Source organism: Oryza glaberrima, chromosome 1, assembly GCF_000147395.1.
Source record: "Oryza glaberrima chromosome 1, OglaRS2, whole genome shotgun sequence".
Taxonomy (NCBI): Eukaryota; Viridiplantae; Streptophyta; class Magnoliopsida; order Poales; family Poaceae; genus Oryza; species Oryza glaberrima.
This window is the reverse complement of record NC_068326.1, coordinates 4,064,119-4,090,204: the sequence shown is the minus strand read 5'-3', so window position 1 is coordinate 4,090,204 and position 26,086 is coordinate 4,064,119. Positions and strand designations below refer to the sequence as shown.

The 26,086-nt window shown below is 45.7% G+C and overlaps 4 protein-coding genes across 4 annotated transcripts; 1 reads left to right on the top strand and 3 right to left on the bottom strand.

Annotated features, from left to right (window-relative positions):
- Positions 1–3,745: 3,745 nt before the first annotated feature.
- Positions 3,746–5,145, bottom strand: LOC127760324 (uncharacterized). Its single transcript, XM_052284566.1, has one exon. The coding sequence runs from the start codon at positions 4,875–4,877 to the stop codon at positions 4,134–4,136; it is 744 nt and encodes a 247-aa protein (XP_052140526.1). The 5' UTR covers positions 4,878–5,145; the 3' UTR covers positions 3,746–4,133.
- Positions 5,146–7,840: 2,695 nt separating this feature from the next.
- Positions 7,841–8,887, bottom strand: LOC127760439 (uncharacterized). The gene has a single exon (XM_052284700.1). The coding sequence runs from the start codon at positions 8,745–8,747 to the stop codon at positions 7,983–7,985; it is 765 nt and encodes a 254-aa protein (XP_052140660.1). The 5' UTR covers positions 8,748–8,887; the 3' UTR covers positions 7,841–7,982.
- A 7,499-nt stretch (positions 8,888–16,386) lies between these two features.
- On the bottom strand, positions 16,387–17,395 carry LOC127760315 (uncharacterized). Its single transcript, XM_052284557.1, has one exon. It carries the CDS (start codon positions 17,252–17,254, stop codon positions 16,499–16,501), a length of 756 nt encoding a protein of 251 aa, XP_052140517.1. The 5' UTR covers positions 17,255–17,395; the 3' UTR covers positions 16,387–16,498.
- A 2,147-nt stretch (positions 17,396–19,542) lies between these two features.
- On the top strand, positions 19,543–23,100 carry LOC127760322 (protein TWIN LOV 1). The gene is made up of 7 exons (XM_052284564.1): positions 19,543–20,412; positions 21,121–21,328; positions 21,456–21,520; positions 22,050–22,129; positions 22,222–22,277; positions 22,372–22,435; positions 22,664–23,100. Exons 1-7 carry the CDS (start codon positions 19,854–19,856, stop codon positions 22,817–22,819), a joined length of 1,188 nt encoding a protein of 395 aa, XP_052140524.1. The 5' UTR covers positions 19,543–19,853; the 3' UTR covers positions 22,820–23,100.
- Positions 23,101–26,086: the final 2,986 nt, after the last annotated feature.

Genomic DNA, 26,086 nt, shown 5'->3' with positions numbered 1-26,086 from the left:
TTTAGGCAGCTCCACAACTCCACTCCAGATTCAACTCCTAGAATTATATTTAGGAGTTGGAGCTGTACCAAACAGGCCCTTGGACTTGGCCATCGGATCAGCCATGTCCGTGTTGCTGGAGGTGGTGAATGGGACAACTCCGGCGACAAGCCACTTGCGGCCACCGATCGAAGGGACATGCATGCTAAATTTCAGTTCGACCGCCTATAGAATATCCCCAAGATCGATCGGTCGATGCTGCCAGACAACAAGTCTTCATCGACGGTGCCAATTTGCAAAGCTTCAAGAACGATACCTGCTGCTTCTAGAATCGCTTGGTGATTGATATGCAACTCGATCATCTGAGATGCAGCTCAATTCAAAACGTGACGGCCGGGCCTGATCATCCGACCCTGACGGCTACGATTGAAACTTCCGTTCAAATGTTTGACCGATAAATCCAACCGGATCCATGTGGGTGACGGCGATTCGATCCACTTGAATTCTTCTCTCTTGGCTGCAAGGAGCTAATACAACTTGTTCGAGCTAGCAGCAGCTAACTGGACTGAAGCTAGCTGCAACTGCAACGTGTTATAAAACTAGCCCCGAAAACGACATCGGTAGCTAAACGCGGAAAAACACACCATAGGAGATCCAAACATGATGACGGCACCGAGGCACGATATTTGATAACGGAGTTCAGCCGATGCCTAGCCACCGCCTCCAATCGCCAGAGCCGGCCCGCGTCAAATCCCGCTGGTACCTACACGACAACCGCACCAAGTCGTGTTCCTGCCGCCCGAAGTTCGTCGCAAATAAATCTGCTCCGACCTTCGATTGACCACCCGTCAATCTAGCCGCGAGCCGAAGCTGGCAAATTACCATGCCGTCTTCCCAGCCGCCGAACGACACGACCCGAGCGCTACGTCTAGCCATCTCCCTGTCGAATGTAGCTCATCGAAAGGCCTGGGCCAACCCGCCCAGAGTGTTCGATTCCACCGATCGAGAATGCAGATCGCCTCCAGCTTCGTTCAACCCTGAGCATGAGGCCTCACATCTTCCTATTGAAAGTAGCTCACCAGAAAGTTCGAGCCACCCGCCTCACATCTTCCTGTTGAAAGTAGCTCACCGGAAAGTTCGAGCCACCCGCCCGAAGTGTCCGACCCACCCGAGCACCACGTCCCGAAGTGTCCGACCCACCTGAGCACCACGTCTGGTCATCTCCCTATTGATTGCAGCCATTGAACGGTTCAGACCGCCGCTTGAAGTGTCCGATTCCACCGCTGCTTGAAGTGTCCGATTCCACCAATCAAATTCCGTTGATCGCCGCCGTGCTCCACCTTGCGTCCATGTCCGTCCCTGGACACCCTGCGTAGTCGTTGCGGCGATCAAATTCCGTTGATCGCCGCCGTGCTCCACCTTGCGTCCATATCCGTCCCTAGGCACCCTCTGTAGTCGTTGCGGCGATCAAATTCCGTTGATCGCCGCCGTGCTCCACCTTGTCGTTGCGGCGATCAAATTCCGTTGATCGCCGCCGTGCTCCACCTTGCGTCCATGTCCGTCTCTGGACACCCTTGTGTAGTCGTTGTGGCGATCAAATTCCGTTGATCGCCGCCGTGCTCCACCTTGCGCCCATGTCCGTCCCTGGACACCCTGTGTAGTCGTTGCGGCGATCAAATTCCGTTGATCGCCGCCGTGCTCCACCTTGTGTCCATGTCCGTCCCTGGACACCTTGTGTAGTCGTTGCGGCATGGAGCACCTCCCTCGTACCCTCTACCATGGATCTCCCGCAGGCTCTGATACCACTTGTTAGAGTGCGCAGCCCGGCCCAACAACCGTGGGCCACCCAGGTCACATTGGGCCTGCTCCACTACAAGCCCAACCGGAGCCACACAACTTTAGTTCCTTAGCCTACATAACCCAAAAGACTAATACGAGAGGTGATGACCGCTCCCACCTTTTAAGTCGTGCTCCTTCATCATCAATTATCGATGTAGACTAAACACAACACAGGAGCTATCTCAATTTTGTCTTCTCCCCAATCCTCGTGGATCACAGGCAATCCAGCTGCCAGATATCGCCTGCCTCAATGCATGCATCATGGACTTTTTTTCCCTCTCTATCACTATAAAACATCACACTGTTTCGTTTTTAAAAACCAACGCTTTGATATTTTCCGGTCATGCAAGAAAGCAAGTCCCTAGCTCGCTAGCTGCCACAGATTTTTTTTCTTTTCTTCTTTTTTTGGAAACTTTGACGCAAATTCTGTGCTGTCACTTGTTTTACTTGTTTTTCTAGATAATGGAAATGGATTTTTTTTTCTTTTCTTCTTCTTTTTTTGGAAACTTTGACGCAAATTCTGTGCTGTCACTTGTTTTACTTGTTTTTCTAGATAATGGAAATGGGTTACATCTCCGGTCTCTATTCATAGGCATACAGCCAAAAAGTCCAGAAGTGAATAGAAAAAAGCTTAAAACTTGTGCACTTGTGCTGTCACTTATGCACGCATGATTCCACGTTAACGTGAGATCGGTGCTCGTTGAACGACTTGCACGTACACTTGTTGGACTTGGCGACTGAAACTGGCTATATATAGCGACGGACGAGGTAATTAACTCTGTGATTGGCAGCTCCCTCGCAGAAGCCGACAGTAAAGATGCACTTTGGCAGCAAAGATTGACTCTTTTTTTTTGGGAAAAAAAAAATAGTGACGCACCAGTACAAGACAGGAATAGTGTGCAGTCGAACTTACTTGACGGAGAAGGCAACACTACTCACCAACATTGTCGACGAACAGGTTACGATTGCTCCATCTGCCGCCTGTGCCGCCGCGCGGGGGGGGGGGGGGGGGGGGGGGGGGGGGGGGGGACTAAAATGAAATGGAAAGAGATATCACTTGCTTGCTTATTCTACTTTAGATATGAATGTCTGAGTTTAAATTAAGAGGTGCACATAAAAATATATGAACCATAGCTTAAATTTTTTTTTGACCGGATTTCTGGGCACCCCCTCTCCTACCGAGCTCCGCCCCTGCACCTGTGGCCTGGCTGGGCAATGGCTAATGGACTGAGCTGAGCACCGGCCGGGACGAGTCAAAAGGACGGCAGGTCCTGGACGCAGATCAGCCGAAACCCTCTCGCCGGTCGCCGGTCGTCGGTCGTCGAGGACAAGCTGTCGAAACGCCAAAAACCGAATATTCGATCGATCAGCCGATCAGGTCGTCCGTCATGCTAGCTGGTACATGACGCAGCAAGCAGGTCCAGCCCTTCATCACCTCACATTTGTTCTTCCATTTCTACAAGCGTTCAAGCTGCAGAAGGTTCTGTGCCCGGTTAATTGAGCACGTTGTTTCTGTGGATCAGAAGAGGCCGTCGCTGCCTTAATTTGCACAAGCACACTCACGCAGCCTGCTGCGATAAAAGAGTTTGAATATTGCTGTGGTTAAAGAGTTGGATGCTGTACACGCTACTAGTGCATTTCAGGTTGCATATTTTGGACCGGAATTTAAATTGTTTTGAGGCTATCTGAAGCTAGCCCCTACAGGATATTCTTTCGGCCAAAAGTATCTTTTTTTTTATTTAGCAAAATTTGTTCCAATTCAGCCAAACGATATATATGTTCAATTTTTTGTCTGAAATTTCTGAAATTACTTTTGTTTTAAAAAAATATATGGGGGCAGAAGCTCTGCCTCATTTCATTGATAGAGAAAGAAATATAGCACCAATCTAATTAAGAAAAGGTTCACCCTGAAAACACCAAAAAAATATTATGGTGTCTGCAATATTGAACATGTGTGCATTAAGCAAAGGAAAAAGTGGTAGTAATATTTACTCTGTACATGAGATCCGGCAAATAACTGTACATACACCCGGCCGGATTTTTTCCCCCGCTTATTTTCATACATCAGTTAATATCTACTCCAATATTTTTGTTGAGCACGGTTATGTTCATCCAAACAAGGAGGAACCCTTGGAAGTTTCTAATCGAATCCATGCCAATTTCCATCTCAGGCCAGTTTTCAAATGGAAGAATTCGAAAGGAACTTCAACAAAATTACCGTAAAATTCCTCGAGTCGATGTCCCGGTTTGGTCTGGTTCGTGCTATGAGCTAAAATCTCGGTCCATCAACGTGGCATTGGCATGTTGCTAGCTAGCTAGACATGGTCGCCGGCGACCTGCGGCTCCTCGTCGACGCTCCGGTGCTGGGCCCGCACACCGCCGGCCAGCTTCCACGCCAGCGTCAGGTAGAGCGCGGCGGCGCCGGCAAGGAGGAAGAAGATGAGCCACGCCGACTCCAGCGTCTCCGCGGGGAGCGTGGCGCACAGGCGCAGCGTGAACGACGCGGGCACGGACGCCATGGCGAGCACCATCGCCCACTTCTGCACCCTCGCCACCGCGGCGTCGCCGGGCCTGGACACGATGGTGTACATGGACAGGCCGAGGCTGGTGAACAGCCCCAGGCAGACGAACGCCAGCGTCGCGCCGTAGAGCGCGCCGCCGGCCCCGCTCGCCGGGAGGTTCACGGACATGGCCAGCGACGCCGACGCGACGAACAGGCAGACTGTCTGGACGATCTTGGACACGCGCTTCGGCTCGTCGGCGTCGCCGCCGCCGCCGCCGCCGTCATCATCACGGACAGCTCGTTCTGGTGTGGTCGACGCTGCCGCCTCGATGTCGAACACACCACCACCATCTGTCGAGGAGGTCGACGCCGTTGCGTCGTGCGCCTGTGACGACGGAGTCTCCTCCTCGCCGTCGCCGGAGGACAGCAGTCCGGTCCGGCTGTTGAAGGAGCCGGTGAAGCTGACGACGCGGCTGAAGCTGAACACGGCGGCGGATGCGATGGACGGCCTGATCCTGTCCAACGCCGGCCGGAACACGCCGGATATGATGTCCATTGTTGAAACAGTACTAGCCTACTAGGAGTATTAGCAAGCTAGCTTGTTGTATTCCTCAACTGATCGATCAACTAATTATCAGTGAAAGTAAAGAGCAGCTATAGCTAAGCTACTAGTATTAGCTGAGCTAAGCTAGTTGCTAATAGTAATTCTCTCCAGATGAAGCTAGCTAATTAAATTAGTGAGAGTGCGAGGAGCTAAGCCGTGGAATCGATCGATCGACGAACGACTAATTTACTAGCAGATCATCATGCTAATCAAGGCTATGATTGAGCTTGAAACTTCCCTAGCTTTGTTGATAAGCTATGTGCTGGGTTATCTAGAGCTTTTATATAAGTACACACTGACACACACACACAGCAGCAGTCATCAGACCACAAGAGCGGTGTACTGTACTACCTGTACTCTACTATACGTTACCGCCTCTAATTTTTAGATAATGGATTAATTAACCGGCCTACCGCCTCCAATTACCAGTCAACACTAGCTTTGGACTGGTCATCGATAGACAATCAATCAACCCAGGATTGATAGATCAACACTCGCAAGAATAAGCATGCATGATTAATGTGCTGCAATTAACGACTGCAGTGTTCTGATGGTAATGTGTGATGCAATTAATTGGAACGTCGTCAAAAGTTACTACAAGTATGGTTATAACGCATGTATAGTAATTGGAACCGGAGGAGTAATCTCTATCCCTTCGTGATCTCTTCTTGTGATTTTTTTAGGTGGAATTGATCGGCGTAATTTAGTTGAGTATCCCGAAAAAGAAAAGCTGCGTGATGACGTCTGAAAGCAAGTTGGCTTGCCGTCATTAATAAGCCGTCATCAATTACGTCGTGAATGCCTTTTACTCGAAGCAAAGGATTTTTTTTTAAACCTTGCAAATGTATACATATATAGTTAGCCTCTGATAATAATGCCACGGCAAAGGGTTAGCCTCTGATAGTCAAAGTCAGCAAACAAATACTTCTCCGCCAGGTCGGGCCCACAAATTAGCTTCTAGATAAGATAGTGCAAAAAATTCAACTAACCTAGCAAATTTTTGGATACAGTGATGGAAGCATCGATCGAACTCCTACTGAAACCAATCCAAAAATAAAAAACTAAGCATATTGACGTGTTAGTTAACATGAAAAGAAAATGCGTATATTCATGCATTGTCCAATCGTCTTGAGACCAGCCTGTCATCAAATTGTTAAGAGCAGGTCAAAGCTTTCGTTATCTGTCCAAAAGGCTTATCGATTCATGCAGAAACGACATAGGTGTTAGCTAGATTATTAATAAAATCAAGATGACATTAGATTTCAGAAGCAGGGCTAGATTGATTTACTATGATATATCTGACGACTTTTTGTCACATAGGTAGGTATTCTCACAGTCCGGATTCGTATTACTATGATAGTATATGTCATATTTCGTACTAAATTAATTTATTTTGAGATAGTATGCACTCCCTTTCTCCATTTCATATACTTGACAATTTGTTTTTAATAATACTTCTTAAGTTTGATCAAGTTTATAAAACCGTACTATTATTTTCAACACAAAATAAACATCTTATCAAAATATATTCAATGTTAAATTCAATGAAACTAATTTGATTTTGTAGATGTTGCTAATTTTCTCTATAAACTTTGTTAATCTTAAAAAGTTTGACTTAAAAAAAATCATGACTTATAATACGAAATGGAGGGAGCACATTGCACTGCACATTGGATGAAATTAAATACACATTACATCATATTTTCATGTTGGATGAAATTAAAGCTTGAAAGCTCCAGCACACCAGCTGTAGGGGGAAAAAATAAAGGAAAAAAACAAAGCTTCTATATACTCCAAATATTAGAGATATGGCCCATGTGGAAAGTTGAGGAACATAATTAATTAGTCTAGGGAGGTGTCCCGTCGTGGCCAAGTGGTTTGACTTGGCAAACAGTCGATGGATCGAGCAAGTATTAGACGGGAGACCGATCGGCATACTATGGCATCATCGTCCGACGGCTGCTTGTACGAGGACCAAACGGTGCGGTGGTGACAGGTCAATATGCCCCCATGACAAAATTTACGACGCAGCAGCGATAGCCGGATGTACAACCGAAGCTAACACGGTGATAATTTATTTCGATCATTTCTTTTTTTTTAAAAAAAATATAAATATACTCCATTACTATAAAATCGATCGATCTGTCATCTACATATATATATATATATACATACGAAGTTAAGAAATCTTTATATATGTACCCAAGAAAAAGGAGAGGAAAAACAAACAGAGCAGTCTGATTAAGCGAATCATCAAAGGGGAAAAAATGATAATCTATATGCATTGACGAAGTCAATTACACTGCATATACAGTTCATCTATGTACAGGCCGGATCCAGCCGAGAACACATATAGGTAAATGGTATATACGGCCGGCCGAAATGAGTAGTATTAGCAGTTTAAAATACTGCAAATTAAGAAACATAAAACTGGAATGTCTGTTTTTTTTTAAAAAAGGACAACTCCAAAGAAAAGAGGCAGGGCCAATTAGGGGAAACACTTTTAATCATCTAGGTGAACATCCACATATTTGTTGTATATCAACTAAATTGATATAAAAAATTAAAAAAATTTGACAAGATAAATTCATATGTAATATATCACCCCATAAACATGCAAGTTCAAATTTGACTTCTACAAGTTGCAACAAAAATAACAAATCAAACTCTGATTAGTATATGTATATTGACAGTTAAATTTGTTATTTTTTTGTTACAACTTATAAAAGTTGAATTTTAAGTTGCATGTTTGTGTAGTTATATATTATATATCAATCTATCTTGTAAATTTTTTAGAAATTTTTTCATTATCATTTAATTGACATACACTGAATGAGTGGATATTTACTCGAGTGATTAGAATCCACCTCCAGGCCAATTAGTCCATAAGGAAGAGAAGATGATCATTAGGGAGCTAGAATTTAATTAGGATTCCTCTCTTCCTTAATCAACCATGTCAATTACCTCCTTTTGTGCATTATTACTAGTACTAGATAATTAACATGATGAGTCGACGAAAATTTTCAGCGATGGCGACAGGGCAGCTGCTAGCTATAGCTAGCTAGGCTCGGTCGACGTCAGCTGCACCGCCGCGCCGGCCTCCACGTCGTCGTTCTGGCGCCGTTCACCGCTCAGCTTCCGCGCCACCAGCAAGGATAGGTACAGCCCCGCTCCGGCGGCGCCGGCGAGGAGGAAGAAGACGAGCACGAGCACGCCGGGGAGCGTCATGGTCATGCACATCCGCAGCGTGAAGGAGACGAGCACGAACGCCACCGCCATCACCATCGCCCTCTTCTGCACCCTCGCCACCGCGGCGTCGCCCGGCCGGGCCACGATGGAGAACATGGACAGGCCGAGGCTGGTGAACAGGCCCAGGCAGATGAACGCCAGCGTCACGCTGTAGAGGGCGGCGGCGCGCCACCGCGGCGCCGCCGCCGCCGACAGCTGCTTGCCGGGGAGGTTGACGAACATGACGATCGACGCCGACGCCGCAAAGAGGCAGACCGTCTGCACGCTCTTGGCGACGCGCTTCGCCTCGTCGGCCGCCGCCGCCGCCTCGACGTCGTCAAACGCGTGCGCTGCCGGCGCCGGCAGTGGTGCTCGTCTCGTCGCGGGAAGCGTGTCACTATGAGCTTGCGGCGCCGGAGAGGCGGGAACAGACGGCGAGCCCGCGGCGGCGGCGGCGGCGGCGTTCTGCAGCAGGCTGGCCTGGTCGGTGGAGGAGCCGGTGAAGCTGAGGACGCGGCTCACCCTGTCGTTCGCCGTCGAAGCAATGGAAGAGGTGATTCTTGTTAGAGCCCGGAACATGGCAGAAATCTCCATGGTTTATCGCTGAGTTACCTAGATATTAGTAATCACTTCACTACTGACGATCGCAGTGAGATTAATTACTACTCAAATCTGGATAGTAATTGCTTGTGGATTCACTGGGTTGTACTTGTAGATGCTTGTTGATCATATCATAATAGGATCATAGCACATCTAAGCAAACCCAGCTAGCATACTAACCTATATATAGTAGCTTTGCAAATGTCCTGTTTATATGGAGTGGCCAACCAAACCTGTCGACGGTGAAGGAAACAGACAAAATGATGTGCCAAACCCTTTCATCAGTAGTTTAATCCAAATTATTATCATTTTGATCTCATGTGACACGTAAAGAGAAACTTGCTGCTAGATAATTAAGAATAAAATGAACACTATCAAGTGCATCTTAATTAACTCCCTCAAGTAAAGGTGGGAAAAATCATTTTATAATTAAGAAAGGGTCCCATGATACTGCACTTGTGTAAGTTACTCGCTTCAATAAAAAAAAAGTCATTTTTGCATTTCTATTGTCAGCATTAGATAGTAACCTATCGTATGCACACCATGTAGACCAACTAACCAATATCACAAAAATTCTTTAAAAAAGTGTACTGGTACATTCAATAGTATAGCATCTACGTGAAAAATCGCATCTTCAAATTCATCCTACATAAAAGAGCAAAAAAAAAGACGAAATTTCGATAGATTTATAGTCTTTAAACTGTCAAAAAAAATTACAGCTAAAATATAGCGAATTTAGAATTAAGATTTTACATGTAGGTATAATACTATTAAAAGTATATGCATAAAATTTTCTAGATTTTTCAGTGATATTTGTTAGTTGGTGTGTATAAGTGTGTAGGTGAAGTTTGTGTGCATAAGATATATATTGCTGCAGTGTACATAACTTTTGTTTACATAAGTATTCGGCATAACTAATGAAATGGAGATTTTGTCAACATTAGAGAAAAGTCGTAGGCACCCTAAACTCCTAAAGGCTAATAACCCCAAGCCATTCATCGCTTACAATCTAGTACCTATAACATATAAAGGTAATCTAGGTGAAATAATTAATTAACTTAAAGATTAGTGTAAAGTTATATAATTAATTTGATAGTCACCAATATATCACGTCAAAGGGTTACGGATATATCAGTAACATAACCATTATACATGAATCAGTTTTTATTAAAGTTGGTTGTTCTTGCCGGTGGCTGGGACTGAGAAAGTGAAGTGAGAAATCACACAACATCGATTACTTTGTATTTATTGACACATGATATGCTCTTGAACTCTTGAAGTGATAAATGATTAAGTCGATCTCACACTAAAATAACATTTGATGACTTAGCTTTGTGAAGAAGAGCATAAAAGAAAACAAAACTCAGTAACTAAACTAGTGGTGAACAAGCACCCAAAATTCAATGCATCTGTACCCATGTATCGAATAATTAGAAGGGGTGAGGCTTTAAACTCAGATCGTCTAGTTCAAGATGGAGTTAGCCGGAAGACCCCACATTTCTCAAGTTATCTAATTAACGACGAATTGAAAAATTAGAACCAATCCAAATAGAGGCTTTCTCCGCAAGCAAATTCGATGGCTGTGTGAAAACTTAAAAGAAAGTTCCGTTGACACCACTCGATTGAGAATAACATTCCAGGCTAATTAACTTAGAGCATGGGAACGAGTAGGTAGCAATCTGATCTATTATTGTCTCAACCGCATACATATCCTCTTGCCCGGCCATTGACCTTTTTTGTCAACGTATTTTTTAACCAATTATATCCAGACTGTTATATATATACTAAGATATAACAGCGTTGTAATTGGCCGTTGACAATTGTTTTTTTTTCTCTCAAGGAATTAATTAGCCGTTGACATGTGATCAAACAGCAGGGGAAGCTGTAACCTCCAAAGCAAGCTGAGATGCAAAATTTAAAATGCAAATTAACCTAGCTTCTGGATGGTCGGTCTCCAGGTCAGCCAGGCAATATATACACGCACCTTGTGGATCTGACAGTGTGCACTGCTGATTAATTAGGAAACGAATGAGTGCTTAAATATTCAAAGACGAACCGACGTAAACCTTCTGGATGTTGTAGATCCAGACGATACCATCCGAAGAATATGACCAATATAATACGTACTGTATACATATAGTTGGCAGCCACGCACTCATGAAGGCGATAGCCACCGGCAGAGGCAAGCTTGATCGATGGTCACTTGCTTATTGTGATGTTGGTTAGTTTGCTGAATTGCTGAAGTCAATCGACCTTCGGGCACCACGAAATTTATGTCCAGCCAGCGACATTCAGCACGTTTGGTTTGAGGATCGATCCATAGCGTGGCTAGGCCCCTTCCCGCTGCTTGGAGTTTGTGCTTAGCCTTGGAGTTTGTGCTTAGCCACCGTAGTTTCTCTAGCTTCGCCTTTTTATTTTGCTTTTTCTTCCTCCCCCTAGCATAAGCCGGTTTGGCTGATTGCGTGGTGTAACTAAAACTCTTTTCGTCTAATATATTGACGTGCAATCATTTGCGCATTCGCGAAAAAAAAGATCTATCCATAGTTGCCATTGTTATATTCTTCAATTCAGACTGTTTGTTTACTTCATTGAAAAAAAATCTTACTAAACTTTGATATATAATGTCAAATTTCGATATTATCAATATTTGGTAAGATAAGGTGAGAATTGGTGATGTTTGGTTTGTGAACTTACCAAAGTTTAGTGGAAGTTTTGAGTGTAAAAGTTTTGAAATTACTTGATTTTAATTTATAGGGCAATGTTGGCAAATATATATGTTTAGCTTATTGTTCTACTACATTTCGGTAATGTCAAGTTTTATAAAGGTTGAGAAGGTAACCAAGTGAAGTAAGCCCATACATGGGACAGTCTCCAGCGCGATGTTGATCGTCCGACCGTTCTCGAGTGGCTTACTTCTTCGATGGTTTTATCGGTGTAACTCAGTACCAAGTCATAATAGAGCAGATCTCACGAGGAAAACCAAACACTTTGTATGTACTGGCTTCGGATATCATCATCTGTAGTGGAGAATCGATGTACAAACATAAGCGTTGACGTTGATGACAATGCCAATACTAGTCACTTGGTATTGTTGTGGAGCAGCATGCGGTGCGGAAATATTCGTGGGCCGTTCCTTTGGGTTGGGATCCTTGCCTTGCTCAATTGGCAGACCGCGTGACTATGGCCTAAATATTCTTCAATGGTCATATTAAAGTTGGGTCACTATGTTCAAACTAGTGACGTTTTCCGACTCGGATGTGTAGGCTCAAGAGATGTTTGGTTCACTAACACAGTTGACCTCATCATGTCACTATTTATGTTAGACAGGTTTAATTAAGTTATACGCCCGTTTGGTTTGTACCCCACTTATGACAAGAATCGTTTATCATGACGTGAGTCTTATATGTCATTTGCTCATAAAAGTGTGACAGGTTTACTAGCTGAAGTGTGGCTTCAATTTTATTAGTCATATGTCAGACATGTTAGCTAATGGAAGTATGGTAAGGTCTGACACGATGGGTACACCACGAGAAATTTGGTCTCATTGGGTCGACGCGGCCATATATACAAGACGGAGAGATCGTAGGCACCCAGCATAAGAATCCATCGACACGTCCGGCATTATCTGCTAGCTGATTGATCGTGCGTGCAAACTCTCTAAGATAACGATGCCACAGTCGTTGGCGGCGACGACGGCGGTGCCGGAGGAGAGATCGAGCATCAGGTGGTGCACCCACTGCTGCTGGCACCAGCACCAGCCGAGCCTCCACGTGGTTTTCCCCTTCTTTGCCACGCACGGCCCGGACGGCGGCCGGGTTCACCCAGTACTTCGTCGAGGACATCCTCGCCGCGCAGGACTACGCCACGGCGCCACGCGCCTCCCCTTGAAACTGCTGAGGCCTTCTACTTCAAATATTCTACTCCATCCGCTTTACAATGTAAGTCATTCTAGCATTTCCCACATTCAAACTATCTAGATTCATTAATATCAATATGAATGTGAAAAATGCTAAAATGACTTACATTGTTAAACGGATGAAGTACTACAAATAAAATTAATCTGGATCGTTTATTTTATGAGCTATGTTTCGGTGTTTTTTACTTCAAGTATTCTACGAGTTAGTTGAAGTTGACCACTTGCCACAACTGATTTTGGGAACAAAAACGGTGAAAAGAAAAATGCAGATTCTCAAAGAAAGAATGGCTAACTAGATGAGGCATAATCTAGGGCTTACGGGTCGTCAGACCCCAATTAATCACATCGTTCCATGTCGTTCATGGCGGCGGCAGCGCGGGCGAAGAGCGGACCATGATCCCGCAGCAAGTCGGCGAAGTTAGGGTTCTCCCAGTAGTTGCACTTGTAACGCTTCACCATCTCCAGGGAGTCGTCCCACTCCGCCGACCACCCCTCCGGGATCTCGGACACCGCCCTCTTCTGCCCCGGCCTCGCGAACACGGCGGCGGCGGCCCTCTCGTCGACGCCCATGGCGCGCTCGGCTTCCCTCAGCCGCCGTAGCCCGTCCCGCAATTCCGGAGGATCCAGCGACATCGGGCGCCGCCGATCCCAGTAGTACTCCTCCATCTCGGCCGCCACGTCCGGCTGCGGCTGCGGCTGCGGCGGCGGCGACTCGGTCTTCGTCTGTGTCGTTGCTGAGACGACTGATTTGGCTTGGCCGACTCCTGAAAGAACAGCAGCGTCCTCCATGTATGTGATACCGTGTGTACGGTGCTCGATAGATCGATCACGTCGTCGGCCGCGCGCGCTCGTATATTGGATCGATGTGGCGATAGCCTGGCTTGGATTAGTGGCGTCCTCCGGCCGGCCGCTGTCTCGTTATATGCACCGGGAGATGTCCGACTCGTCGTACAACCGACGTACTGGCCGGGACAAAATGTCCGAGTCGAACTTGAGCACATAGCTTGCAGCCCTGCTCGGTTCCGGCCTAGCCCATGGTCTCAGCCTCTCAGCCTTTCTGTTCGGCCCATGAAATTGCAGGCTGCCCATGTTGAAAAACTTAAGATAAGTGCACTGTGATACCCTCAAATACAGATCCACTCTAATTCGTATCCCAACCGTAATACAATATATGATATCTTTACCCTCTAACTATTAAAACTGGTATAATTTAACTCCCTTAAGCCTTGTTCAATTAATCCCCATGAGGAAGGGATTGGAGGGGATTTATTCCATACCTATTGTGGTGTGGAATTATTCACTCTTAATCCCCTCCAAACCGAACCATGCCTTAGCAGTTTCAATGGTGGTTTCCACTGGCGTGGCACGTTGACTTAGTCCACTTGTACTAATATGGTACTCTAGTCACAAATTTGAAGTGCACCCACATGTAAGAGAATAGGGGGAAAAAAATTAAAAACTATGGGCTCACTTGTCCTCCTAACTTCGCACCAACCAAATCCCCTCCTCCCTCCCTCCTCTACAAAGCTAGAACCATTGGCTGTGAATGCGGATGACGGAGACAGTTCCATTCCGCATGGCGATGGCCTGAGGTGGAGCGGCAACGGCGCACCCTTGAGCGGTGCAGCAGTGGGGTGACCTTAAGGTGGAGGGGCATCTGGGTGACCTCGACGCGTTGTGACCTTGAGGCAAAGCGACGGCGGCACAGGCTCGTTCCGACATTCGAGCTCCCCTCCTCGGAACATAGTGGCCGAGGTGTGCACGCATTAGGGATCAATCTATTGGAATTGCTTTTTTTTTCGTCGACGGATTTTTGGGGAGAAAACATAGAATTTTGAATCGTTGGTTTTGTTCTAAGATTCGTGTAGGAGGAGGTGGAAAAAAATAGCAACACATCATGGGCAACCTAGGCTTCACGCGCACACACCTCCCTAAATGGCTAATAAACGATTGCTCGCGTCCCTCCTGCTCCGGTGTCTACCCCCACAATCCCCTTTATGTCACCATCCTCCTTCTCGGGTGGTCATGGCACCCCACGCTGCAGCAAAGTGAGATTTGTAGAGGAAGAAGGAGGTAGCCACTTACATGTGGGCCCCACTTTTTTAAAAATAAATATTTTGCTCACTAGGATACCACATCAGCGAAACCATCCCTCTATATTATCATGGGACTTGACTTAAACGGTCTTGTCAAAATGAGAGGTGAAGATTTCTAGTATTACGGTTTAGGGGTATCTATTAAACTCAACGTAAAGAGGAGGAACAACAGGTGAACTTATTCCAAGCCTTGTTGGATCAATGCAGAGCAAGCCCAGACCACAAAAAAAGGATTTATTCGAAGTCTTCTAGTACTAAGATATTTTATAAAAAGACACGAATATTAGGGAAGTGCCTAATATCAAATAATTAGAAGGGGTGATGCTTTGAACGCAAGTCCGCCCACCACCTTGTGGAGCTAGCTGGAAGACCCCTGAGCGTTTCTCCCTAAGATATTTTATTGTAATTATAATTTCGTAATATTTTTTTGAATTGTTATTTAAGAAAAACAATTGTAGGCGGTCGTATTATTGCAGCCGCCTACAAAAAATAAGAGCAATTTTACTGTACAATATATTGATGGTATATACTGACAGTATAAATGATCCAACGGTGTAGATTGATTACCTACCCACTTAATTAGATTTGTAGTATAATTCCAACAAGGGTATGTTGGTCTTTTTGTTTTATTTCGTGGTGGCAATTTCGTAAATTCCAGCATACAAGCCAGCTCCGATTCCCCATTCCCATCCTCCCGTTCACACCAGGCGGCGGAGTTGTGCCAGCAGCCACACAGCCGACGCTCGCCGTGCCAGCCACCACAAACACATTGCAACACTAACGCTCAAAATCGATTAAGCATGGTGATTTAGTTCTCTGTGAGTCCCATAATATAAGTGATTTTAATATTTTTCTTGCACTGTTTGACCACTCATCTTATTCAAAAAAATTTATATAAATATAAAAAAGAAAAGTTGTGCTTAAAATACTTTGGATAATAAAATAAGTAAAAAAATAAATAATAATTCTAAATTTTTTTAATAAGACGAATGATCAAACAATACCAACAAAATATCAAAATCTCTTATATTAGGGGACAGATGGAGTACTAATCAATTCTAGGGAACAATTAACTTTTTGCAGTGCCACAGAACCCTAGCTCTACTGGTGACGCTCCCTGTACCATTGCCATCTTAAGGTCAGATTCTACAGATTAAAATTGCAGAGAATATTTGCAAGAACATAACACGAGAACATAAGAGTACATATGTTAATGCATGCATTTTCGTGTGCACAGATCGCATGAGACGGTGGTGGGAGGCGGCGATTGGCCGCTTGAAATGGAAGCAGGCGCCGGTGAATCCAGTCGCCGAAGAAGACTAATCGCACCGCCTGGCTCGTCTGTCCCTCACCTGAATCATGCACGGCGACGCCAAAAGATAGAGATTGAACCTAAGAATAGATTATTAAAATATCATTTACAATTTTTTTTAGCAAATTTCTATTGTATTCCTGTAAATACTGGCAGTATATACTGTCAATACATTGTACCGTAAAAGTCAAGCGGTGAGCTTAATCTCGTTATCTACAGAAATCAATAGATTTTCGCATGCATACAGTAAAAAAAGAGCTCGATAGTGATTTTCTCTGATCTTTGGTCCGTAGCGGCTAGCCCAGCACCTGAAAAACTAATTTTGACCGTGTGCAATATCCTGCAGTTTCGTAAACATTGCAACTATACGGCTCTAATTAAACTTGGATTTACCGGAACAAGCATATATAAGTAGTTTATTCTAATAATTACTTATCCTTAACCCATCGATTAGTTGCTTTGCTTGGTCGCCTGCGGCTGCGCGCGCAGCCTGCCTGACCTCCCGTCGCTGCCTTCGTCCGGCGAGGTCCCTTCGGTAGCTCTCGCTGCAGCTGCTGGAGCAGACGGCGATCAAGTAGCCGGTGTCCGGGTCGCCGCACTGCTTGCAGCTGCCCGGTCTCCTCGTCATCACCGGGAGAAGCAGCTCGTCGCCGTCGTCCTCCACCGGGTCGTCCAGGATCTGTTCCACGTAGGGGAACCACCACTCGGACCCCGTGCAGCGCACGCAGTGGCGCCCGCCGCGCCGCTCGACGCGGAGGACGGCGTCGGGCAAGCTCGGGTCGTGGTGGTGGCGGTGGTGGTCCGGGCACGCGGCGGCGGCGAAGGCGGTTCTGCACAGGAGGCAGAAGGCGTCCCAGGGGAGGCGCGTGGCGTAGTCCTGCGCGGCGAGGACGTCCTCGACGAAGTCCGGGTGAACCCGGCAGCCGTCCGGGCCGTGCGTGGCGTAGACGGGGCGGCCGGCGGCGTCGGCGGCGACGGGGAAGACCATGTGGATGGTGGGCTCGTGGTGGAACCAGCAGCAGTGGGTGCAGAAGGCGTGGAAGCAGCTGGCGCAGAAGCACTCCCGCTGGCACGTCCCCGAGAAGTCCTCCACCCACAGCGCCTGCTTCCCGAGCACCAACCATTGCTCGATCTCCTCCGGCACCGCCGTCGACGACGACGACGACGACGACGGCATCGGAATTTAATTTAGAGAGTTCGCACGCACGATCAGCTAGCGCGCGGATAGTATCACATAAATGTCGATGGACTGTTATGCTGAGTACGTGCCTCCCCCGTCTTGTGTATATAGAGAGAGAGATGGCCACATCGACCCAACATGCATGTACAAAGAATCGAGTTCGGTTTGGGACCCGAACCCCTGCATGGCCGAGACGAAAAACGTCACTAGCTAGTATCCAAGTATAGGCTGAGAGTCTTCTGCCTGAGACCATGGGCTAGGCCGGAACCAAGCAGGGCTGCAAGCTATGTGGTCGAGTTCGAGTCGGACATTTTGTCCCGCCCAGTACGTCGGTTGTACGACGAGTCGGACATCTCCCGGTGCATATAACGAGACAGCGGCCGGCCAGAGGACGCCACTAATCCAAGCCAGGCTATCACCACATCGATCCAATATATACGAGCGCGCGCGGCCGACGACGTGATCGATCGATCAAACCGTGTAACCACCGGCATACGTGCATGCATGTACAACGAATCGAGTTCGGTTTGGGACCCGAACCTGCACGGCCGAGTCGGAAAACGTCACTAGCAGTATACAAAATAGGATTGGGAGTTCAATAGTCGAGACCGGAGGAATATTACGAGTTACTCCCTCCGTTTCTAAATATTTGACGCCGTTGACTTTTTTAAACATGTTTTACCATTCGTCTTATTAAAAAATTAAGTAATTATTAATTCTTTTCATATCATTTAATTCATTGTTAAATATACTTTCATGTATACATATAGTTTTACATATTTCATAATTTTTTTACTAAGATAAACGGTCAAGCGTATGCTAAAAAGTTAATGGTGTCAAACATTTAGAAATGGATTGAGTATTAATTAGATGCAATACAAGGAAAAAAATTCTCATGCATAAGCATGCAAGTATGTATCGGGGCATCCCTCCTTAAATTTTGACACCTATAGCTGCACGAAACTTGGAGCAACTATACCTTCTAAACATCCCCCGTGTTTCCACATAAACTTGATTGGTCGGTCAAGCAACCGCTACTCATACGCGCTCGAGACGGGCTCACAAGCAGCTAGGGTACGCGCGCGGCAAGCTGGCCGGCCGCCGGGTAACATGCACGCAGTGGTCGTGCCCCACACGGGCGTGCATGCAGCGCCGCAGGGAGAGGTGGAGGCTTTGCTCGCGCGATCGGTCGGACTGGGACGATCGATGGAGTATTAAGCAAACAACCGGCACGGACGGACGTGAGCGACAAGTGGTTGGCTGGAGCTGGAAGTCTGGAACCAGTTACATATTCGAACGTCATGCATGCGTCTTATTTGAAACCCTGGGTTTTCGTGTCAGTTTATCCATCTGTCTTATTTAAAAAAAATATGAAAAAAATTAAAAAGATGAGTCACGCATAAAGTATTAATCATGTTTTATCATCTAACAACAATGAAAATACTAATTATAAAAAAAATTTCATATAAGACAGACAGTCAAACGTTGGACACGGAAATCCAGGGTTTGTTTCTTTTTGGGATGGAGTGAGTAGTCTTTAAAAGAGGGCCATTATTTCTTATTATTACTCTATCTAACAACAAGGTGTCGTCTTTTGCATGAACCGATAAGGAGAACGAAAGCTTTAATTTGAAATGCTGGGCCGGCTCCTGTCATTCTGTCAATGCCAAAGCGGATGGCAATTCAAACTGGCCACTAATTTTCTGGTCGGTTTGCTTAATTTTAATTTCAAACTGAACGCTTGAATACTCAACTCTATATATATGCTGATTTGCTGAATTTTCTGCTCGGTTTCAGTACGATCGCAATCGATTCTTCCATCATTATAGATACTCATGTCACGTGGACATCACGTTAGCCAAAACAGCTCATAAGAAAATTCGTTTGCATCGATTTTAGAAGTTGCGGGACGACACCTGATTTCGCGGTTGAGGGATGTGGCACAAACTCAATTTGTATAGTTAAGGGACATCAAATAGACTTTGCTATTGAGCGGATTGAGTACAGTGAGATCGAGAGCACCAGAAGCGAAGCAGCACGTATCACTCAATGATGGGCCTTGACCGAAAACGACGCTGTCAGACTGCGACTGGGCCTACAGTTTCCTTTCAGCACGCGCGCAGATCCCACCCCCCTGGTCCCCTTGCCTCCCTCGGCCCATCCCGCCGCGCACGCGAGACGTGTCGTCCCAATCCGCCACGTCCTCGCCCAAAGCTCCACGACAGCAGCCAGCAGCAGGTGAAGCAGCTTGGCAATTTGGCAGTGGTCGTGGGCTCGTGGCTGGAAAGTGGAGGAAACCAACCTGCAAAACCCAAGGCGGCGTGCGTCCGTCGGTGGAAGCCGCGGACGAATCGCCACGCCCACCGTTCGGATTGGCCCCGTCGCACTCACACAACTTGTGTGCAGCCCTGACACACAACCGCATCAGATGAGAGCTCCCCCGGAAAAAGCAAAGCCAAAAAAACCCCCGAGATTTTACAGCCATACCCCGCACACCACGCCACGCAGATCTTTTCTCCTCTTCCTCCTCCTCCCTTGACTTTCCCCCACGGCGAGGCGAGGGCGCGAGGCAGCGATCACCGCGTCCAAGCCGGCGATGGAGGGCGCGGAGGCGGAGGAGCGGAGGCTGGCGGCGTCGCTGACGGCGCGGTACTCGGACTGGGTGGTGGAGGCGCTGGACGAGCTCCCGGGGAGCTTCATCCTCACCGACCCGGCCATGCCGGGCCACCCCATCGTCTACGCCTCCAGGGGGCTCGCCTCGCTCACGGGGTACCCGCCGCGGGAGGTGCTCGGCCGCAACGCGAGGCTCTTCCAGGGCGCCGACACCGACCGCGCCGCGGTGGCCGGGGTGCGGGAGGCCGTGCGCGGGCAGCGGCCGCACCAGGTCTCCATCCTCAACTACCGCCGCGACGGGGAAGCCCACTGGGTGCTGCTCCACCTCGCGCCCGTCTTCCACGCCTCCGACGGCCGGGTGCTCCACTTCCTCGCCGTGCAGGTGCCCATCGCGCCGCCCGCGTCCCGGCGCCGCACGCCGCCGTGCCGGGCCGCCCGCCGGCCCGTGGTGTTCGCGGCGTGCCGCGAGGAGGCCAGGGTGGAGGAGGAATGCCCCTGCGCGAGCCACGCGGGGGAGGTGTTCGTGGATGTGGATAAGAGAGGTCAGTGCGTGCTACTGGCCGTGCCAAATTTACCAATTACGGAGTGATTAATTTTGTTAAGACCAACCGTTCTCCAATTGAGCAGTAAATTTTTCGACCATTAGTAATGACCATTAATTGCAAAGTGAGCTGCATTAATTTCACCATTGTAATCTCCTGCAATTTATGTCTATGAAATGAGCGTTGCAAACTTGATATAGCAATATGGCATTATCTTGCATTTGGATTCCTTTTATGGGTGATTAAGGTTGCACTGATCTGATCTTACTATTATCTGTTGATTGACAAATAAGTAGATGATAGTTTAAGATTGCTCAGTAGTGTGGTAAACTTTGGTTCTGGGTTTAGTAATCATGATTACACTGGCCCTGCCTTTTGCAAGATTGGGCACTTAAACAAGTATGCTGCATTTCTTATTTTATTTTTTATAGCATATTCACTATGTTAAATACTGTTCATCAGAAACTGAATTGATTCTGAACTAATCAGATTGTCATAATTCCCCCCATACAGGCTTAGGTAGTGAAACGAGGAACCCTTAATTAGTCTGCATTTGCCATTCTTACTGCAAGCAAGATTATGAAAACTAGAATTGTTTTATACTTGACCTGGCAATGTCGCATTTATTTTTTTTTTTCTACTGCACGTTAAACATTCAATACAATAAGCAGGAGTTGTGAATATATTGTTGCTAGCTTGCTGTTGCAGGGCAGGATGCTGAGGAACCGCGGGTAGCTAGCGAACATGAGAAAGAAAAAGCACTGAGTACAGCTAACAGCATCTTCTCTGCGTTGAACCGCTACAGCAAACTCACTGGTCTAGTGGTCTGCGGGAAGAGATGTGATTCTGTTGGCATCCCAGCACTCAGTTCTTCATTAAATCTTTCTCTCGGTAGAATCAAACAAAGCTTTGTATTGTGAGTTATTTGCATAATCTGTTTGTATTGTTGTTGTTTTGACGTATATCTCGTGTTCAAAATAAATATATGCATTTCATTCCCTCTTTATTAATTGAGAGCAGTTTTATTTTGAAATGATTCACAGGACTGACCCCCATTTGCCTGACATGCCGATCATCTATGCTAGTGATGCTTTTCTATCACTAACAGGTACTTGAATTTTGTTTTCTAGTATATAATATGCATTATACAGATATTTGTGATGTAATACATTTCAGTGCCATGTTCTATGACTAATACTAGTACTGTACTCCCTTCTGTTATTGTGAACTGTGATGCCCTTGGCTCAGTGAGTCTGTGAAACTGATTATGATATATTTATATTTTTGTTTTTGCTACTACAAACTCAAATTCTTCCCATGTATGTTGGGATGTTTGATCTTACAAGACAAAAAAAATTTAGTTCCTATGTACCAGACTTAATCATGGCGTACCCTTGAGTTGAGACGGGCATGAGTGAATTAGTGATGTTATGCATTGGTTAGGAAATCATTGAATCCTGGTATGCTCTTCAGTTAAGAGGGGCATGATTGCTAATATGCGGATATGCCACCACACCTCTCTCTCTCTCTCTGAATCTTCATCTTGAAAATATTATTTGTATTTCGATTGCATCTCCTTTTTTATGCTAATATCATTTACATTCAAGGCTTCTGTTCTGAAAATTTTTATCATCCAGGTTACTCAAGAGAAGAAATCTTGGGCTGTAACTGCAGATTCTTGAATGGTCCTGGCACTAGTGTGGAGGTTTTAGAACAGGTGCGCACCAGGATTATATAGCTTGTCAGACTGCATGTACTTTATGAAATATTCTCAATTTCTTTACATTCCTTATTGATTTGGGTGTGTAGATAAATCAACATATTTGTTCTGAGCAAGCTTGCACGGTTCATCTACTAAACTACAGGTTCGCATCTACACAAAATAGTGTATAGCAATTTGCAGGTACAATTTATGCCTTGAACATAACAGAACATTGTGTTATTGATACTTTCTAACAGGAAAGGTGGAAGCTCGTTCCGTGATCTTCTACATATATCTCCTATACGAAATGCATCGGGCAAGGTTCGTTTTCAAGTCTCTCTGGTCTTTCCTTAAAGGCACTGGGCTTCTGATGCATCTTGTTTTCATTTAGTAATGATGAACTAGATATCTGCAACATAACTATGTTTGTAGTAAGCCTGTGCTATGCTATTCTGGTTCTTTTGAACTTCGAAGTTGAATGGATTCAAAACCATTCTCGTGATACAGTTAAGTTAGCATGTGCATCTTTCTTACATCTTGCCTGTGCAGGTAGCATTTCACGTGTGGGTTCACCTTGATGAGGGTGCAAAGTATGATTTTAATGGGCTGACTCCCGAGGTATGGCAGCTTGGTGCTGTTGGTGCGGTGAGAGTGGCAGTCAGAAGCTTGTCTGCGTCAGGAAGCCTGTTGAGACCGTCCCAATAGCATTATCTAGTTTCTTGCCATTTTATGACTTGTCGACTTGCCAATGTACATTGAGTTGCCTGTTGTCTGTAAAGTAATTGCTTGGTGGAAAATTTTCAGCTCATTTGTTCGCGTAAAAAGGCGAGGTGGGTATTACATGATGGTTGTGATTTTTGTAAATACGCAAAACGAAGGGAATAGGGGAAATGGTTCGTTTCCATATGAAGAGAAGTGGTTCTTATGACAGAACTCTTACATAGCAACAGACCTTTTTAACCATGTAGCATTGACCTTACAGGATTTGTTGTCTTGAACTGGTGGTTGTCATGTAGTTTTTGATGTGAAAGGGTGGTGAGAATTCTGTTTTTCTTTGAAATTACTCCGTACACCCTAGGGGCGTGGGTGGTCACCCTGAAGACGACGTTGTGTGAGGTAAAACAAACTGTTTGTTAGTACGATCTCGAATCAGTAATTTTGGAGTACTCGAGTTCAGGCCAAAGATCGAACAAGGCCAAAGTTCAATATAATAAAGTGGTCCTTTTGTATTATTTAATCCAAGTTCTACTCCTTAGGCTGTGTTTAGATCCAAAGTTTGGATCCAAACTTCAGTTCTTTTCCATCACATCAACCTGTTATACATACACAACTTTTCAGTCACATTATCTTTAATTTCAATCAAAATCTAAACTTTGCGCTGAATTAAACATAGCCTTGGCCACAATGTGCTGCATCATGAATGTACTGGAGTACTCTACTTGACAAATTGGACTATGAATTCGAAAGAAAACCTGAATATGAAATCTGGAGGCGGTTTGACAGCGATGGATATGGATATTTAGCTTTAGCCAATAGACGGTCTGGTGGGAGTGGATAGGCGAAGACCTTAGTACAGAACCATACCAGCCGGCCTACTTCTATTTTGGACGATATCTTCTTATCTAAATTTGATGACAGGTCAGGCGAACGGTGGCGTCAAGAATGTCTTGTCAAGACGGACACACGACGCGGCGGTATGCCCCACAAACCAACCGATCGAGCTAGCGTCGAATCGATCTGGCAGCTCATACTGCCGATTGCTACTCTCACTTGTTGTTTGTTGTGCTCTAGCTTCAACTACGTTCCCACCTAACGTTAGTATCCTGATGTGAGCGTTCTGCGTGCACTGCACGGACAGGGAGATGATCTTGTCGATTGTTACCGACAGTGCACGGGGCAAGAGATCATACGGCCACAGGTGTTAATCAGGGTTCAGCTATGCGTCGTTTGTTAATCAGACTCGCTCAAATCCTAATGTCTTTCTTTCTTGTGATACATCTGTAAGCGATATGTCTGGCTATACATTTTGTCTTCGGTCTTTCACAATTTCAGATGCTTCACACGCTGCTAACCGTGGGTGTATGGTTTTAACCCCGAAATCTCATATTTAATTTCCAACGCGCTCATATTTTTTTAAAAAAATATTTGGAGGAACATCCCTCTCCAAATATCTTTTTGCTTTGAATGAACGTGCTGCTAAGATGCCGCAGTTCTTGGAAGGAAACGATAAATTCATCCCTCTTTTCTTCTCGTGTTCTTTTCCCTTTTCAGATCAATCAACATATCGATTGCGCCGTTGGGAGAGCAGAGAACAGATATGACGGATGAGCAAAAGCTGCCGAGGCGAGCGAACCTCCCCTCAACTCACGTTCACGTCGTTGTCGCGCCACCCCTGACGCCGAGGGAGGTAACAGTCGCGCCGTTGTCCTGCGTCCCCGCCAGCTGCTGCGGCTGCGCCCAGCGTGATCGATCGATTGATCGACTGCCGGGTAGGTCATGGCAGCAGACGGCGACGTGCGCGTACGCTCACCCACGTACCACGCGCGCGGCGCGCCGCCCGCCGCCAGGTCGGTCGATTGATCGATCTAGTTCAGGGTGGTAGGGTGGATCTACGCTTGAAGGGCCGGTATCAGGCGACACCAACAACTTTCAAGCAAACCTATAAAAAAATTGTTTATTTATATGGTATAACACTATAATCTAAGCATAATTAGTATGCTATGATACCGATATACACGTTATGACACTAATGAATTTATTTTCTGATCCTCCACCGGGTTGGTTGACACGTCGTTCCGGTGGGCGGGCGGCTCGTACGTCGGCGCCTGTGCGCGCATGCGCGCGTGCGGTGCGGTGGCCGGGGACGTACAGGACGGGGGATGGATGCAGAATGCGATGGGCATCGAGTTTGGCGCGCGGGCTCGGTTCTAGCGGCGTCTGCATATGCATTTTGGCAGTTTGGCACGGCTCGACTGTGTCGTGTGGCTGGGTGTTGGTTGCGGCAGGCAGTGTGGTGGCCACTGGGCACTGGCCGGATCAGGATTTGATATTGGATTGGTCTGATTGGAGACACCTGGCCACCTGGGCGGCTCCAGTTTGTGTTTTTTCTATTTTTCTTACTGGTTACCAGGGGAAGATGATGGGGAAGTAAGTCAATATCAAAATATTCCCTTTGTTTTGTTGGAACTAGTATGTACTACCTCCATCCAAGAACCATCCTAGAAAGACATTTGTTTTGCGTTGTTTATGTTCAACATTTGACTATCTGTCTTACTTAAAAGAAATTGTTATGATTAGTATTTTTATTTATTACTAGATGATAAAATATGAATAATGCTTTATGTGAGACTATCTTTTTTTTTATTATTTTTTCATATATTTTTTTAAATAAGACGTACAGTTAAACGTTGGACACAGAAAATCATAACTGCACTTAAAATGAGACGGAGGTAGTATCCATGTTGCGTGCCAAGAGATCCATGCTTGATTCCCCGTACACATTCGATCGAATTCGAGTAGGTTCAGTACTTTCTATGTTGATATTGTCTACTACTACCTCCGTTTTCTTAATAGATAACGTCATTGATTTTTGTGACACATTTGATCATACGTCTTGTTAAAAAAAATACATAATTATAATTTATTTTGTTGTGGGTTGTTTTATCACTCAAAATACTTTAAGCATGATTTATACCTTACACATTTATATAAAACTTTTGAATAGGGCGAATGGTCAAACATGTGTTTAAAAGTTAATGGTTTCATCTATTATACAGAGCGAGCATATATTTACGGTACGTAGTTGGACTTAAGGGAGGAGCTCCTGTATAAACTGGAAATATCTTTCTATTAAATGAATTAAACCCATTCACATTACGTTGGAAGACCCTACTGATCTCTCGAGGACATACTTGAGAATATACTTCCGTTTGTTCAAACACTATTCAAATGATAATAAAATGATCTAAAAAT

Excerpts from the sequence above, each read along its gene's own strand:
- LOC127760322 (XM_052284564.1), top strand. The coding sequence starts at position 19,854 with ATGGAGGGCGCGGAGGCGGAGGAGCGGAGGCTGGCGGCGTCGCTGACG. Across the intron at positions 21,521-22,049 it reads TGCTTTTCTATCACTAACAG|GTTACTCAAGAGAAGAAATC; the intron begins GTACTTGAATTT and ends TTTATCATCCAG. Across the intron at positions 22,278-22,371 it reads GTTCATCTACTAAACTACAG|GAAAGGTGGAAGCTCGTTCC; the intron begins GTTCGCATCTAC and ends ACTTTCTAACAG.
- LOC127760315 (XM_052284557.1), bottom strand. The coding sequence starts at position 17,254 with ATGCCGTCGTCGTCGTCGTCGTCGTCGACGGCGGTGCCGGAGGAGATC.
- LOC127760439 (XM_052284700.1), bottom strand. The coding sequence starts at position 8,747 with ATGGAGATTTCTGCCATGTTCCGGGCTCTAACAAGAATCACCTCTTCC.
- LOC127760324 (XM_052284566.1), bottom strand. The coding sequence starts at position 4,877 with ATGGACATCATATCCGGCGTGTTCCGGCCGGCGTTGGACAGGATCAGG.